The sequence below is a fragment of the Lineus longissimus genome, chromosome 6, assembly GCF_910592395.1.
Source record: "Lineus longissimus chromosome 6, tnLinLong1.2, whole genome shotgun sequence".
NCBI classification, from domain to species: Eukaryota; Metazoa; Nemertea; class Pilidiophora; order Heteronemertea; family Lineidae; genus Lineus; species Lineus longissimus.
Genome location: NC_088313.1, coordinates 18,524,855 through 18,541,333, shown reverse-complemented (window position 1 = coordinate 18,541,333; position 16,479 = coordinate 18,524,855). Strand labels below are relative to the sequence as shown.

Sequence of the window (16,479 nt, the reverse complement as noted above, 5' to 3'; positions counted from 1 at the left end):
TATGATATGTCAAGTGGAAAGTTCATCTCGGAAACTACAAACTCGACTTATACCAGACTGGCCCTACACACTCTTTAAGATGGAGCTAAAAGCCCTTTTAGGCTGTTAGGACCAGGGTGTACCAGCAACCAAAACAATAGGTACTGGACACTTCGAGACAAGGATGTACCAGCAACCTGAACAGTGGTTACTGGACACCTCGAGACAAGGATGTACCAACAACCTGAACAGTGGTTACTGGACACCTCGAGACAAGGATGTACCAGCAACCTGAACAGTGGTTACTGGACACTTCGAGACAAGGATGTACCAACAACCTGAACAGTGGTTACTGGACACCTCGAGACAAGGATGTACCAGCAACCTGAACAGTGGTTACTGGACACCTCGAGACAAGGATGTACCAGCAACCTGAACAGTGGTTACTGGACACCTCGAGACAAGGATGTACCAGCAACCTGAACAGTGGTTACTGGACACTTCGAGACAAGGATGTACCAACAACCTAAACAGTGGTTACTGGACACCTCGAGACAAGGATGTACCAGCAACCTGAACAGTGGTTACTGGACACCTCGAGACAAGGATGTACTAGCAACCTGAACAGTGGTTACTGGACACCTCGAGACAAGGATGTACCAACAACCTAAACAGTGGTTACTGGACACCTCGAGACAAGGATGTACTAGCAACCTGAACAGTGGTTACTGGACACCTCGAGACAAGGATGTACCAACAACCTGAACAGTGGTTACTGGACACCTCGAGACAAGGATGTACCAACAACCTGAACAGTGGTTACTGGACACCTCGAGACAAGGATGTACCAGCAACCTGAACAGTGGTTACTGGACACCTCGAGACAAGGATGTACCAGCAACCTGAACAGTGGTTACTGGACACCTCGAGACAAGGATGTACTAGCAACCTGAACAGTGGTTACTGGACACCTCGAGACAAGGATGTACCAACAACCTGAACAGTGGTTACTGGACACCTCGAGACAAGGATGTACCAACAACCTGAACAGTGGTTACTGGACACCTCGAGACAAGGATGTACCAGCAACCTGAACAGTGGTTACTGGACACCTCGAGACAAGGATGTACCAACAACCTGAACAGTGGTTACTTGACACCTCGAGACAAGGATGTACCAGCAACCTAAACAGTGTAAACTGAATAGGTGTTCCGAAAACTCTTCTACCACCCAGGGACAATAAAACATGTTACACCAGCAAGGTCGCCCGGCCACGCATTATAGCGAATTTGAAGACAGAAGACAGTTGTAGACGTGAATTGACATCCTGGTCCATGGTTGTCGCGGCTGAAGGACAGTAATGACGGGTATTTGGAAAGCTGCTCCTGATACCTTCCCACGCCCTTAAGCTGCAAACTGTCTTCAGGCACCAGGATGTACCTTCCCCACCCGTCTTCTAGTAGGTGGACATTCTGTCTTCGACATATGGTTGAACCTTCCCGTGTCATCCAGCAAGCTGGATATTCTTTCTTCAGGCACCAGGATGCATCTTCCCGTCCTCTGGTAATTGGACATTACGTCTGCGGGCATAGGAAGTACATTCTCGTATCCTCCAACACACTTGAGATTCTCACTTCTGGCATCAGGATGTATCTTCCCCGCCCTTTAGCAAACTAGAGTTTCTGTCTCCAGGGATCAGGATGTACCTTCCCATGTCCTTTAGCAAACTGGAGACTCTGTCTTTAGGCACATGGTTGTACATTCTCTGTCCTCCAGCAAACAGGATATTATGACTTCAAGAACCAGGTTGTAACTTCCCACACGTCCTTCAGTGACTGGTGATTCCGTCTTCAGTCACCAGGATGTACCTTTCCCATCCTTCAGTGACTGGTGATTCCGTCTTCAGTCACCAGGATGTACCTTTCCCATCCTTCAGTGACTGGTGATTCCGTCTTCAGTCACCAGGATGTACCTTTCCCATCCTTCAGTGACTGGTGATTCCGTCTTCAGTCACCAGGATGTACACCCTTGTCGGAAAGTTTATGGACACCAGTTTTTGCACATTTTCTCAAAAACGGCTAATCCTATTGAACCCAAATATTCACCAATGGTGGAGAATCTTCCTGGCTATCGAATGACGTGATAGTTGATATCAGGACCAATTGCATAACAAAGTTATTACATAATTTTGAGAGGCATCTATTTTTCACTTTTTGGTTGATTTTTTTTAAATCGAAGTATAAATCTTGCATCATACAGATAACAATGCTAAGACTTTCTGTGAAGAAAGTATTTGAAAATATCATTTACTTTTCATGATATATCAAAATATCAAAATTTTGAGATTCTGAAAATTTTGAGATTTTTCTGATTTTTCGATATATCCTAGTAGTACCCATGTCCCCTGAATGAATGGTGATTTTTTTCTGATTTTCAACTAAAGGAACATCTTGAAATTATAATATGAAAATTTTCATACTACCAAGTATCCACCTTTTCTCAGCAATATTAGTTGCTAGCTGTGCTAAATTGGTGCCAATCATTATTTGGGTATGACTTCTCAATGATACAGTTGCAAAAAACCCAAAAATATCAAATTATCAAAATATCAAAATTTTGATATTTCGATATATCTCAAAACCGAAATGAGATTTATCCAAATTTTTTTCACAGAAAGTCTTAGCTATGTGCAATATATACTGTAGGTTAATTTGGTTTTGAAAAATTGATTAACAAAAAAGTAAAAAAAAGATGCCTCTCAAAATTATGTAATAACTTTGTTATGCAATTGGTCCAGATATCAACTATCACGTCATTCGATAGCCAAGAAGATTCTCCACCATTGGTGAAAATTTGGGTTCAATAGGATTAGCCGTTTTTGAGAAAATGTGCAAAAACTGGTGTCCATAAACTTTCCGACAAGGGTGTACCTTTCCCATCCTTCAGTGACTGGTGATTCCGTCTTCAGACCCCAGAATGTACCTTGCTTGTCCTCAAGCAAACTGGAGATTCTGTCTTTAGGCATAAGGATGTACCTCCCAATCCCTCCAACACGCACACTGGAGATTCTGTCTTCCCCACCTTCCACATCTTTTAGTAACAAAGCAGAACAAGACACAGGTGTCTTTCATCAATTTTTATTGATAAGTATGAGTCATTATGAACAAGCATAATATACACTGTACACAGGCTTCGTGATAACTTGATTAGTGCATGTGACGTTATCTTACTCAAAAAGGTTCGTGACCAACCAGAAATAGCAATGGTATTAAATTGTCTTTTCCCCTCCCTGCCAAAGCACATTGAACAGTTGTTCAATTGTGCTTCCATGATTTTCAATACAACATTTTTCACATGATTGAGATACAATATAATGGACAAGGTAAGCTATATGTCTCATGATGCCCCGAGCGGAATAAGTTACAATGTTGGGACAATGATCACAACAGAAACATGCTGAATCCATGACGATCTCCACAATCCAAACTGTAACAATAGCAAGAGAAAGTCAACCGAAATAATGGTATGAAAATGTGCTCATAGGATCAGAAACCTCACAACAAGAACCATAACATAACTTGCCAGAACCTGCATTCTGTAGAGGTTTTCAATAAAGGGTAACAACAGTGTTTTTAGGGACCACCCATTCAGTACAGATGCATTCATTTGACTAAACCCATTTAGATTGGTCCTTTCAGCCATCTCTTGGCAATTACTTAGCCAAATCATGTATATGTACTGAAGGAAAGTCTCAAGTAACAAAATATTTAACCATAATCTTTGCATAGAATCACTTCACATGATTTCTCAAACAGGCAACAGAACGAGATTGATTGACAACGTCGCTTAACACATTAGTTTATGATTGGAACAAGATAACAGAAATGCTGTGTTTTCCCAAGCCGGCTTACCATTGGATTTATATCCACATGATAAAAAAGGTTTCAACCAAAACAAAAGCTCGTATTTGCTTCATCCCCAGCTGTTGTGGCGAAGCCTTGTGACGAGGGGAGGGGGGCAGAAAATGGCCTGACCATTTGGGTCAGTGTTGGCCAGCAGGTCAAGTCAGACTTGGGAGTATCGGAGCAATTAATCAACTTTTCTATGTCAGAGAAGTAATAACTATGGTCAATAAGTTATAACCAGCAAGGAAGGCATCTCAATTACCATGGGTACATTTACACATTGTCCACGGAATATAATACAATGTATCATGGTGAAATATATATGCAACTATGATACAGTAGAACCTCTCTATTAAAGACACCCTCAGGACTATACTGAAGAGAGAAGTGTCCTGATTAGAGAGGTCGAATTGAATGTTGATAATCAACTTAGGACCAAAACTAGTGTCCTTGATAGAGAGGTGTTCGCTATGGGATGTTCCACTGTACATGCATACATTGTGATCGTACTGTGGTCTTGTGCGCTGATATCGGGTGACAATGTTACACTACAGTTTGGTTATAACGGTATCATCACAATAATGTTTCTCAGAATAATTACACTTTGAAATGAAACTCTCAAACAAAGTTATAACCAACTCAACTACATCTATAATGTGATTATGTGCCCAAGTAGATGAATAAATGCTTGCCACTATTAATTTACCACTCAATATGATGTCAATTAGATTCAATTCACCCATATTTCATAATTTTTCTTGACCCCCTTATGCATGGACCAGTATGGTGAAATATCGACATGTCACTTGGTACACATGAAATTCAACACAACAGAAAAATATACCTGAGAGAAAAATTTGACAATTTTGACTCTTTTTCTTGGGAGGCAACAATTACTCGCACTGCTAATAGTTTTTCATCATTCTTTTTTCTTCTTTCCCCAGTTTTAAACAATAACCCTTCAATGAAACCATTATGAAACTACTTGAGCAAAATACCAGTCAGCTATTTCTTGCTACAAGAAATGCTGCCATGCGAACTCGAAGAAAAAAATACAACTGCGTAAAATAGGAAATTCAGCACACTTTGCTATAAATTAACATAAAATAATCATCTTTAAAAGACAGAAGTGAGAATTTAAATTACACAACAAAAAAGTTCAAGGCAAAAACAAGAACTGAAGGGTAATGTTCTTATGCCCTTTCATCCAAGAAATGATTCAGGGGAGCTTCAAGCACAACTAACTAGTGTAACCATGTATAAATGCTAGCCCACTAAATTCAACAGGTCAAAGCTGTTCAATTTTAAGTGCGAAGACACCCAACTTGTATTTCAATGCTTAAAGGTTTAACACAGGATGATATATGATAATATCCACCAATCTCACATTGTATTGTCCAGTATCCCTGTGCTCAATGAATTCAGAATGGAAACAAAATCTCTAATTTTGGCAGTTCATTACAAAATCAAGACCTATAAATCTTTATCACATCTTTGATTTCCTTGCGACATATCGGGCAGAGCTGTCCTTTCTCCTTGACGATGAGAGCACAGTCATAACATGTGCACATGTGCCCACACGTATACAAGACGGAATCAACAGGCTGTTCAAAACAGATTGAGCACTCGTTCATTTCATCGAGATCCTGGGGTCTCTTCATCCCGGGCATCGACATTGGTTGACGTGACATGTTACTGGTACCACTGGCTCCACCTTGGGCTTTCTCCAGAATTGGTTTCGCGACATTTTGCGGCAGGAGACTGGAGTGGCGTAGGTTTGGTCGGGGTGGCGGGTTGGGTGGGTTACCACCTCGATTTGACCCGGGGCTATTAGAATGCGGCAGAGCCACTGTGAGGCCATGCATGGCAGACGTCACATCATTCAAGGCGTTATTGTCTCTCTCTTCAAACACACCTACAATAAGGAAAATAGATAAGATTACAATTATTACAATGTAAACTGATCGCAAGCTGCATGCATGTAGCAGAAACTGGTCCACCAGAGTGACAGTGCCAAGTTTCATTGAGACCAGCATATCAGGACTAGTACAACTGTTGTCAGTCTGGGACTTTTGTACTTACCTAACATCTTGATTTTCTGTGTATTGCCATAAACGTCAAAGAAAGCCCACATCGGTATTGTCTTGTCGATGTGAAGTAAGACAGCTACATGGTTGCCATTACGTCCATAATGCACTTCACCTGAAGAAAGATACTAATATTTTACTTTGTGAAAAAAAACTCCATGAAAGGACACCTCTGCCAGACTGATAGTGATACACTGTACCTTTTTTTGATAATTTTGGTCCCAAATAAGGTTCTACTCTTGAAATAGATACCAGAGTAATGTTGCCATTAAGTGTTCATTGCTTATTATCCAAAATATGATAATGTCAGTAAATTATAGTTGCCCAGTGATAACACTTATCGACCAATTAGGCTGGGAAAGTAAACAATAATTCATTGTATTGGTAATGGCAAATTGACATGTTCTGCTGGAGACAATTTTAACCACAGACAATGTTTTACTCAGAATTTGGTATAGTGCCAGTGTTTTTGCTCCATGGTAAGTTCCGACTGAATTGAACAAGAGGCCCAAGTTGGGAACTCGCAATCAGGTTTGAATTGGAACAGTGCTACTTCTTTGGCACATCACGTAAGGCTTGTTGAAAGAAAGAAACACTTCTACCCACCTTCTTCACTTAAATAAATACTTATTTCATCTCCAAGTTCTGGTATATTACAAATGTCCTTGTTGACTACCCAATACTCTGGTCGATCAAGCAACAAGTCTGCATCATCGGGCAAATCTGTTTGATGAAGACCACTTGGGTCACTTGACGTCATACCAAAGGTCATCCCGCCGTAGAAGGAGCGATCGATCCCCAACACCTGTATCACAAGTTTCTCGCCGATTTTCATTGGTCGAGGCGTAAACACATACGCATTACAATATTCTTCCGTAGTCCGAGCGGCGATGGTTCCATCGCCTGTTAGAATAATATTTCGTCCATGCAAAACATGGAAAGGTAAAGGCGCAAACTGGCATGTCCTATGGTAGCGTATCGGGAGGTTTGTGTTTGCCGATTCGAATTGTTGTCCATTAAGAGATGCTCGATTAAGTTCTTCATTAGCGTTTGCTGGTGGAGAGACAGGTGGCGTTACTGAAGATGATAACGAGGCTGTGACGTTGTTGAACTGCCGACCATCTGTATAAAGGAAAAGAGCATTATAAAATCTGTTGACAATACTGTAAACCACAAAATGTTTACCACTCCTCAACTCTATCACGAGTTGAGGCCAACATTCAGGACCTCAGCATCAATTTTTAGTATGATATGAAAATGATTTTTAACCCACTCTTACTGAAGGAAAGGCGTGATCATGTGACATGACCGATTGTACAAGCAACCAATAAACTCACCAACAAATTCCATCGCGACAGTGTTTCCATAAACATCAACTAAAGGCCACAGAGGTAAATTGGGATTGACACAAGTCAAAAACAATCCCTTTTCTTCATCATTAACACCAAACATCACATCGCCATTCCTCAGCCGATAAAAGTACACTACATTTCCCACTTCAGCATATCGTTCTCCAAGCGCCTTTGCCCAATAACCAGGTTTATTTGTTAGGTCTGGACAAGCGTAGCGGGGCAAGGTGCTGCCATTTATCGTGGCAGGGTCGTGAGCTGAATACCCAAATCTCAAAACACCGCTCCAACTTGTGGACGTCTCTGCAAACTTGATGTAAACTTTCTCCATGAGACCGACTGGTCTACTCCCAAAACAGATTCCTTTACAGAAGCTTTCGATACGTCGAGCGCGCTTCTTGTCCACCGCGAGGCCGATGTTGTTGCTGTGGACATTGTGGAAACGCATCGGCCAGTTGGAAAAGGTATTCCCTCCCACCTCGCCTGAAAGAGAATTGAAGTAATATCAGCATCTTTCTAAAGTCTATTCATCATCACACAAAATGTTTAAATGTGCCTAAACAGAGGAAACATGGCAAGGTTCCTTTCAGTTTTCTAGACTAGAGAAGGAACTTCTCTTTTGACATTCATGAAATTATCATGAATGAAGAGATACACAGGCTAGTATAATGAATGTCATATCATATCAATATCAATCATGACATGAGCAGGCCAGTGGCAGTGCCATTGACTGTTGATGTTCTTTGTATTGTTGCCATGTTGCAAGACATACTCAATATCAGTCTTACATAGGTTCGCCTGTCAGTACATCTCCTACATCTAACTTCCCTCCTATCTCACACAGAAACTGTACAATGTACAGAACATACACTACTGCAATGTACACAAGAAATACACACCTCTGCCTGGTTGACTGTTCCCCATTTTCCTCTCGTTCGACCAGGACCAGGTTGATCATCACATACTCATTAATTAAACATCTATTGACTCCGAATGACCCAGGCCCAAAATGAAGAATCAATGGACTTTCATTTCTCAATTGTATACACAATGGTTAATGAAATTGGTCAATTGAGGTAGTTTTAAATCGACTTTTTCTAAATTTTGTTGTTTTGCTCCTGACCGGAAATACCTGATCCCAGAAGGAATTCTGGGAAATATATCGTGGATTCCCACAGAGGGCGACACTGTGCATACCACTAAACAGATACATTGTTGCGTACAAAATCACCGAATTTGTGACAAATATCGAATGACAAGCTTATGCCTATTGATATATTGAAAATACAATAAACTTTTAACTGAAAGAACCAAAGATCTTTTATTTTAACCTCTTTGATTTGCCATTTTAGTTCAGTATATTTCTACCACTGTTTAGCAGACTACACAGTCTGCAATGTATATGTGGGCTATGTGTACATACATTACAAGCATGTTCTTTTATAATAAGGGCGAGCCTGTCATCAGTAAATTCCGCTCGGCTTACCAGTAACATGAGGTCTGATATTTTCCTTCCACCAGCATCAACTCTAGATCATCACCTGATAACATGTTGCTGTACCTTGCTGTGGGCTTCCTGGCTGTCTGTCTCCTCATCAAGCTTTATATCCTCTTCACGACTGCTCCATGTATGTCTGACGCAGACCTGACGGGCAAGACAGTGGTCATCACTGGAGCTACTGCAGGTAGGAATCCCTAAGCTTATTCAGATGATGTCCAAGATTGTTCTTATATCTCAAATTTAGGACAAGATTGCCACTTGTGGCTAACTTTATTGAGGTAATATAATATCTACCATGTAATCCTCTACTTTCTGGGACATGATGCACTAAGCTTACTTCTCATTATCTAGCACATACCTTATGTAGGAATAACAGTTTGACAAAACGAATTTTTGTGCTTTACTCTGCGGCTACATTCACTGCCTTTTTGCTGTTTAGGTATTGGATATGAAACTGCCATGGACCTTGCCACAAGGAATGCAAATATCATTCTTACTGCACGGAATTTAGAGAAAGGCAACCTTGTCAAGGACAAAATAATCGAAGAGACTGGAAATAGAAAGATAACTGTTAAACAGCTAAATTTGGCATCTCTGAGGTCTGTGAGAAGGTTTGCAGATGAGATTAAGGCGGAGAGGATTGATATTCTGATCAACAATGCTGGCACACTTGAACATTACTGGCGGAAGACTGACGATGGTTTCGAGATGACGTGGGGTGTGAATTTCTTTGGACCATTCCTTCTTACCAACTTGCTTCTTGGTTAGTAGTTTAAGTAAGCTTTTTTTGTATAAAACTGATTTCTTTTGAGAGAACAACTGAATTTAGAGATTAGCTCGTAGTTGGCGCAATTCTCCCTCACTGTGTCGGTAATCACAGGCTTTCTTGGTTTAATCAGTGTATTTTGAATTTGCAAGTGCTTCTTCCTCCATTTGCAGACCAGCTCAAGAAGTCCTCTCCGAGTCGCATTGTAAACTTGACATCAATTGCTCACAAGTGGAGCGAGTTGAGGATAGAGGATATTAAGAGAGAGAGAAAAGTCGGCTCACAAGCTGACCTGGAGTATATGGCATCCAAACTTGCTATTGTCCTCTTTACTAAGGAACTAAATCGGAAACTCGAGGGCACTGGTAAGCCTGCTTTATTCTATGACACTTCCAGTGTGAGATAGAAGAGACCCCTATGGGTGACTTCGTACAACTTAAAATCTGACTTACATGGGCCCTGTTTTATATAGTCTCCCTTTAAATATCCATCTTGTTGCAGGTGTGAGTGTATTTGTGGTTCATCCTGGGACCGTCCAGTCAGAGTTATTCCGTAGCTACCCGGCCTGGCATCCTGTCTGCTGGATATTGAATGTCATCAGTTTCTGCTTCTTCAAGGTATGCATGTATTTCTTGTCAATCAATCTTTGCTCGGTCTTCCTCCTTGATTATGGCTCCAAGGAAAAATAATTTTTGTTAAGAACTAGTTATTTCTAATCATAGCAGAGAATGACCTTATCTTTACCTGCCAAAAATTTCAAGACATTTTAGCAGAGCGTTTTTGAGATGTACAATGATGAAGTTCAGGGTTTGTCTTTTCTGCCCACCCGATATATATTCTTACGTCCCTTCCTATTTTGATTACTTCTTTTGTTATTTTTCGCCAGTCTGCCAAGGATGGTGCCCAAACAACCCTTCACTGTGCTGTTGCTGAAAACTTAGAGAAACATTCCGGGGAGTACTTCGATCACTGTAAGCCGGCCATGCCAAACAAGATTGCGCTTGATGAGGGACTCGCGAAGAAGCTCTGGGAATTCACGGAGAAGGAAGTTGGACTGTAGACTTAAAGTGTTCTTGTCATTATAGCAGTCAATCAGAAAGACTAACAATAATCAGAAGAAAGTTAATTTATACAGATTGAGAGTTCTTACGTGTATCAGTTCTTATGCACCCTTTTTTGGGTCAGTGTGGACTAAATTATGAATGTAATCTTTAAGTGAATCACAGATGTCAAAATCATGGGATGGTACCTAGATTACTATAACTGGGTTTAATTCAGGGTAAGTGTGTAATTGTAAAGCATATTGAGTAGCATTATGGTTTGCCTCCAGGGTATAATATTGCTTTAAATGAAGGACAATATAACCATTCCTTTTGATTGAAACTGCTGAACCAATGAAGACATTGTCAATGATGTGTTCAAATCAATTATCTCAAAATCATATATTTTGTACTAAATTTTTGATTTATATCTAAATAAAGCGAGTCGCATTATATTTTGTTTTATAATGTCTATGCTGTCTTATCACAACCCGAGAAACAAGGAAAGGCCCCTCTTATTCATATGTTGCATTTGGCATGAACTTCAGCTGAGCACCAGGCCCTTGCACCTTTTGTTCCTAGGGTGCATCACATACCTCAAGCTGAGTACCATAGTCTTGTGGCATCTTGTTCACTGCCAGCATTTGTCACAGACTTCAGCTGAGCATGCCCTACCCCCTTCAGACTGTGGTTCCTTGACGGCCTTTGGTCAGGGACTTCAGCTGAGTGCCTGGTCCTTTGGCCTCTTGTCTACATTGAGGGTCAAGATGCCGCGTTCGGAGTGTACCCCTAACCAGAAATATCATCATTTCACTAAAATCACGCTCGATAAAAAAGGAAATACAATTCATTTGGAAAATTTTTAATCGACAAAGTTCGGGTGCTTTGTCATCCTATTCACAATAGAAATCAGACCTATATGATCAAAAATATTCGGTTGTACCATCAGGCCGCGTGTCCCCGTATCCTTCACGAATGGACCTAACACCAAGTCTTTCGGACAATGGTCATTGATGTGGCACTGGTGGTTATCATTATAATCAGCAAAAAGATAACCGCTTGAGTTTGAAAACAAAACGGCAGGCATACTAAAAAAATATGATGGAACGATTGTGTATAAATGAGCAGATAGGCGACGCATCTTTAAAATATTGCCTTGCCCAATTGCGAGGCATGCGAGTAAAACGAGTAAAGTGTAGAAGAACCAGTTAAAATGAAGGGCAGATTTACCCCTAGTGACGCAGTGATGAAATACTGTCAGAATTGTCCCAAGAAATGCGCTCAAACCGAGATGTTGCCAAAATATTGACCAAACGTGCCAAAGAGTCGGGTGGTAAAATTTCACGAAGCCGAGTTCTTCGGGTTTGTTTTCGTGGAAGCGTTCCAAAGAATTCTTTATCGTGTCATGAATAATCCAGAGCGCATCTTGAAGCGGCACTGCGTCATCTTCTAACATCAAAACATATCTTGGCATTGCCTCCAAAGATTTCCTGAGACAGTAACTATAATCATTCCTCTCCTTCAAATGCCTGTTAGTTTTTTCCGATTCGGACGGACGAGATTCAGAAAACCTTGTGAAAGTGTGAATTTTGTAAACTTCTGATAGTTCATTCAGTTCAGCGTAGTCGCGCGGGTGTGGGTCAATGTTGCATAAAGCCAAACCAAAAAACTTCGGATCACCAGAATCACGCTGGAAACGCCTCATAAGGTCAATTAGTTCTGTAATAGTTTGGCTCAAATACTTCGGATCGTACCCTTGGATTGTGTCCCGTTTCATTGATATCACAGTAATCAGAACACCTCGTTCCAGTCCGCGTGATTTCCACGAATCGCTTGAAAGTTTTGAGTTTTCTGAGGTCCTCTCCTTGTCAATCCGCAATCTCGCATTTGCCACCCTGGCGTTATTCAAATGGTTCAAGTGTATCACACTCTCTCCCCAATAATAGATGGAAAACTTTAACCGAAACGTAAAAATTGGTAAGATTACGCAGAATATCCAGAAATATAGTTTGATGAAGTACCACAATTGACCGAATGTCACTTTGGACATCACTCCCTGGAACGTCGTTCGACGGTAGTCGGAGACTTGGCTTGAATTTCTGGAAGGCATCGTTTGGCGGATGCGCGTTGTTCGTGTCCATGGTAAAGTAGATGACATTCTTCGTTTCAGAGTTGATTGCCTGGGCTGCAGACCTGCGGACGAGAGTACATAATTTTACATGATTGTGAAGACATCTCTGACCAGTTCATGATGGAAATCGGAAGTGACGGAATCTGGTTGTGACCAACGCGGAGGACCGATTTCTCTCAGTCAAGTCGCGCTCTAATGCAGATGTAATAATCTCACGAGTTATCTGCAGTCTCAACCAAGAGTCTGGCCGTCCCAACATCTTTTTAGCGAGGATGTCATTTCTTTACCAACCTATACAAATCCTTTCGCATAAAAGACTGAGTATACCTCAGTACCTCAGATACAGGTGGGTATGCCTGGATGTGACCAGCTCGGAGAGGACCGATTTCTATCTAATGTGGCTGTTCGATTGAGCGATTTTCACAGTTGTTCATGAACAACTAAATACGAAACTTCGACATGGACGTGTGCCTTGAACATGTGCCTATTGTTACGCGTAGGCAAACATGGAACAAAAGTGTCCCATGTGCATGGGATCGTTAGTTTGCTTCATGGCCTTATCTTCATGTACATACAGGACGAAGTAGGAACTTAGGCGTATCTACAATTGAGTGTGCACATGCACTCACATGCCCGAGTGCCAGACTTGAATGTATACGACCTATTTTATGGTGTGACATACATTCCTGGGGGACACGGATCATTGTTACACCGTCTTTGGCAAATGACCGCATTGGCGGTAAATTCTACTTACCATTGCTTAAATCCGATCCAATGTGGTCTCAGTAATGCTGATCAGGTCTGTTTGGCTAGTATAGCGATATCGGAATGTGGGACAGAATATTTAGCAGGATGAATTATGCGGCAGTATAATCATACAGTCCTCTTGGCGAATACATGTATATGGAAAATGAATGTCCCATATCGTATCGTACTAACCATGGCAAGTCCTCTGATAATGGCCATTATTGATTTTCTTTTGTATGGACGCCCGACACCTGGATTGGCGATGGACTGGCCGGGATGGACTGTTGCACATTCTGTCCACGAACAATGTTAATAGAACCATGGGACGCATGCCATGGAATGCAGCAATAAAATACTTTGTCCCCGGGACAATCTATAGGACATTAAAAGTGTTACACTGGCCTGCATGGCTGCCAGGAACCCTAACGGCCAATGGCAATGCGAAGGATAGAGGCCGAAGTCTGAGGAAATCCATGTTTTAATTACAGTGTGCCAGCTTTTATATAGGTGAGGAATCTGTAAGCACTTCTGCCAAGAAATTTTAAGGGAAAATCATCATTATAACATGGATTGATAGGGAGGACTGAGATTTAATTGTGTCCTGCGCCCGCTCCTGGCTCCCCTGCCGTCGTCCATTCATACTATATAGTACGCACATGAAACGTCTACAATGCCGCGAGAATTTGCACTGAATATAAGGGTCCTGTAAGGATAGAAAGTTGGAATGGTGATAAGCTGTGATCGGCAACGGTCGTCAGCACCATGTTTGGGGTTCATGGAATAACTCGTCCCACGTTTCCCCCCTAAAAAGGCGGGAAAATTTCCACCCCAAGACGGGGTAATTTTTAATTTTAAGTAATCGAGTAGTTCCACTTTTTGGCTCAGATGGCGACAGCGATGAAAGTTATCTTATGGCAACAATGAGAGACAAGTCTTTGTCACCTGTCAAAATACTAATTCATCGCAAAATCTTGGGAAAACGTTTTGTCAATTGTACTGTCTTTTAATACCCGAGACATATGTTTTTACAATCAAATAGACTTTACTTATCAATGCTATAGTGGTACTCTAAAGCCTTCTCTAAAATCAACACCAGAGGCCCTGGCACTGAGAAAATGAATATTGGATGAATATGGTAAACGTGGTTCAGACTTGGGGACAACAAAACTATACCAAAATATTATCTTAGACTTATAGAATCTAAACTCTACAACATGTATTATTATGAGTGAAAATATATGATTGTTAGTTTGGTGTTGCTCGTTTGGTTTGTGCGATTGTCTCTTTGCCCTCAGCAGTTTTAGTGAACCTAAATTTGAAATGACCTGGTCGATCTGGTCTTCGCTCTGAAGTCTTGCCTGTACTTCAGTTCTTATTGATACGCCCGCCTCAATGCGTTCATGACTGATATGACATATGTGGCACATCTTTGGGTTGTAAAACTGATCCAGTACCCCATAAGCTGCATTTGCTTTAAGCTTTCCAACAGGTTGTGACATTGTCTTTGGGGATAAATAATGTAACAACCTGTTGGAAAGTATCTCAACTTCGCTATCTTTTGTCCCAAAGTTGTGACGCTTGTGACGGAGGAAGGATCTAGTAAAACTAGTCCAGGTGAAGTGAAGACGGTTATATGTGTGAATGCATTGGTGTCAATGTCGCCCTTTCATATGAGGATCGATATTACCCGAGCTTACTCAACATCGATATTGCTCTACTGGAATCTGGAGCAAGGTCACACTGCTTACGAGAGAAAACCAATCAGAAACTTTCCTCATTGTTTGATTTCTTGAAAGCCTTACAACGAGCGTCTAATTGCTGCTTTTACTTCACACACATATCGGTCACTTCGAGTGTATCGAACGCCGGACGCGTATCGAACGTTGACTGGAAACAACGGTATCGGGCAAACAAGAAAAGTTACCGAACAATTGGAAAACACACACGATAATATTAACAACGTATCACATGCTTAATTATTAATCGTAAACGCTCGGTGGGTATAGAACCTGTTCATGGCTGGTCCGAGTGTGACAATGTCCACTTACGGTATCCCAGGCTGTAAATTTTTAATAGGCTTTGCAACTGTTCGTTCAACTACTGTGTTACAGTGGCAGAATGTGTTAATTGTGAGTGGGACCTAAACCTGTGTTCGACTACTTGTTTTGACAATCTTTTAGAAAGATTATGGCTGTGAGTTGGTGAAGACAGTCACAACCGAACATGAGGTGGGAGCTGCGAATACTCGGTTGTGACATGGTAAAATTTGAAAAAAAATGAATCGCAGAGCTAACGAACTGGTCTGATGTGACGTTGTTTAGACCATCTTCCTTCCACGATTCGTCCCGTTCGGTGCTGACCCTGACCATTTGACTCCTAAGTCATCGAGACCTCTAATCTGAAACATTCCCAGACTATTTTCATCAAATCCGCAAATCATTTCCAGGCATTGTCAAAATCATACCAATCATGTCCACAAATAGAAAAACGGGTTCCAGGGGATCAGCGTTCATCGTGACCTTTATGAGATTCTTAAAAGCGTTGTTTGCGTCAAATTAAAGCTTACATATTCAGGTATAGATGGCTTGTCGTGGATGGTTCTAAAGTCTTCTTGAAGACCCCTCTTCCAAGGGCAGAGGGTCTGAAAACGCACATCAATATGATGTCGTTCGCGTAAGTAATTGATATCAGCTTGATGTCATCATCATATTTCGACAGAACGATCGACGCGGCGGTAATCGTTCCTACTTCCCTTCACTCCTTTACAGTTTACCCTCAAACAGGGCGTGCAAAATCCATAGAACAAATGGCAAAGTTTGGTTGGTTCTGAAAGAATAAGACTAGATTGTGCCTTCACAATGATATGTTGGAAAAACGACACCGAGATTTCGCCTCAAGATTCTCATGTAAAGTGATGAAACGTCTCTAATGAGCTTCACCCCGTAACCCCGCCGCCCAAAGCATTGTCAGGCGC

General features: G+C 41.4%; 3 protein-coding genes across 4 annotated transcripts; 1 reads left to right on the top strand and 2 right to left on the bottom strand.

Moving 5' to 3' along the window:
- Window positions 1-3,100: 3,100 nt before the first annotated feature.
- LOC135489022 (protein neuralized-like) lies at window positions 3,101-8,443 on the bottom strand. Its single transcript, XM_064774084.1, has 5 exons — window positions 8,220-8,443; window positions 7,309-7,803; window positions 6,578-7,093; window positions 5,967-6,086; window positions 3,101-5,799 (listed from the first exon to the last, which is right to left on the bottom strand). The coding sequence occupies exons 1-5, from the start codon at window positions 8,242-8,244 to the stop codon at window positions 5,351-5,353; spliced, it is 1,605 nt and encodes a 534-aa protein (XP_064630154.1). The 5' UTR covers window positions 8,245-8,443; the 3' UTR covers window positions 3,101-5,350.
- Window positions 8,444-8,495: 52 nt separating this feature from the next.
- On the top strand, window positions 8,496-11,080 carry LOC135489023 (retinol dehydrogenase 11-like). 2 transcript variants are annotated; one of them, XM_064774086.1, is made up of 6 exons: window positions 8,496-8,534; window positions 8,842-9,005; window positions 9,261-9,584; window positions 9,761-9,952; window positions 10,089-10,204; window positions 10,474-11,080. In XM_064774086.1, exons 2-6 carry the CDS (start codon window positions 8,870-8,872, stop codon window positions 10,645-10,647), a joined length of 942 nt encoding a protein of 313 aa, XP_064630156.1. In that variant the 5' UTR covers window positions 8,496-8,534; window positions 8,842-8,869; the 3' UTR covers window positions 10,648-11,080. The 2 variants fall into 2 exon arrangements, with proteins under 2 accessions (XP_064630156.1, XP_064630155.1); XM_064774085.1 differs by lacking the exon at window positions 8,496-8,534 and having other exon boundaries at window positions 8,552-9,005.
- A 409-nt stretch (window positions 11,081-11,489) lies between these two features.
- On the bottom strand, window positions 11,490-13,748 carry LOC135490021 (post-GPI attachment to proteins factor 4-like). The gene is made up of 2 exons (XM_064775667.1): window positions 13,513-13,748; window positions 11,490-12,820 (listed from the first exon to the last, which is right to left on the bottom strand). The coding sequence occupies exon 2, from the start codon at window positions 12,783-12,785 to the stop codon at window positions 11,490-11,492; it is 1,296 nt and encodes a 431-aa protein (XP_064631737.1). The 5' UTR covers window positions 12,786-12,820; window positions 13,513-13,748.
- Window positions 13,749-16,479: the final 2,731 nt, after the last annotated feature.

Coding starts and splice junctions, on each gene's coding strand:
- LOC135489023 (XM_064774086.1), top strand. CDS start 8,870: ATGTTGCTGTACCTTGCTGTGGGCTTCCTGGCTGTCTGTCTCCTCATC. Junction 9,006..9,260: donor CATCACTGGAGCTACTGCAG/GTAGGAATCCCT, acceptor TTTGCTGTTTAG/GTATTGGATATGAAACTGCC. Junction 9,953..10,088: donor TCGGAAACTCGAGGGCACTG/GTAAGCCTGCTT, acceptor ATCTTGTTGCAG/GTGTGAGTGTATTTGTGGTT.
- LOC135489022 (XM_064774084.1), bottom strand. CDS start 8,244: ATGGGGAACAGTCAACCAGGCAGAG. Junction 7,804..8,219: donor GAACAGTCAACCAGGCAGAG/GTGTGTATTTCT, acceptor ATTCTCTTTCAG/GCGAGGTGGGAGGGAATACC. Junction 6,087..6,577: donor TATTTATTTAAGTGAAGAAG/GTGGGTAGAAGT, acceptor ATCTTTCTTCAG/GTGAAGTGCATTATGGACGT.
- LOC135490021 (XM_064775667.1), bottom strand. CDS start 12,785: ATGTCATCTACTTTACCATGGACACGAACAACGCGCATCCGCCAAACG.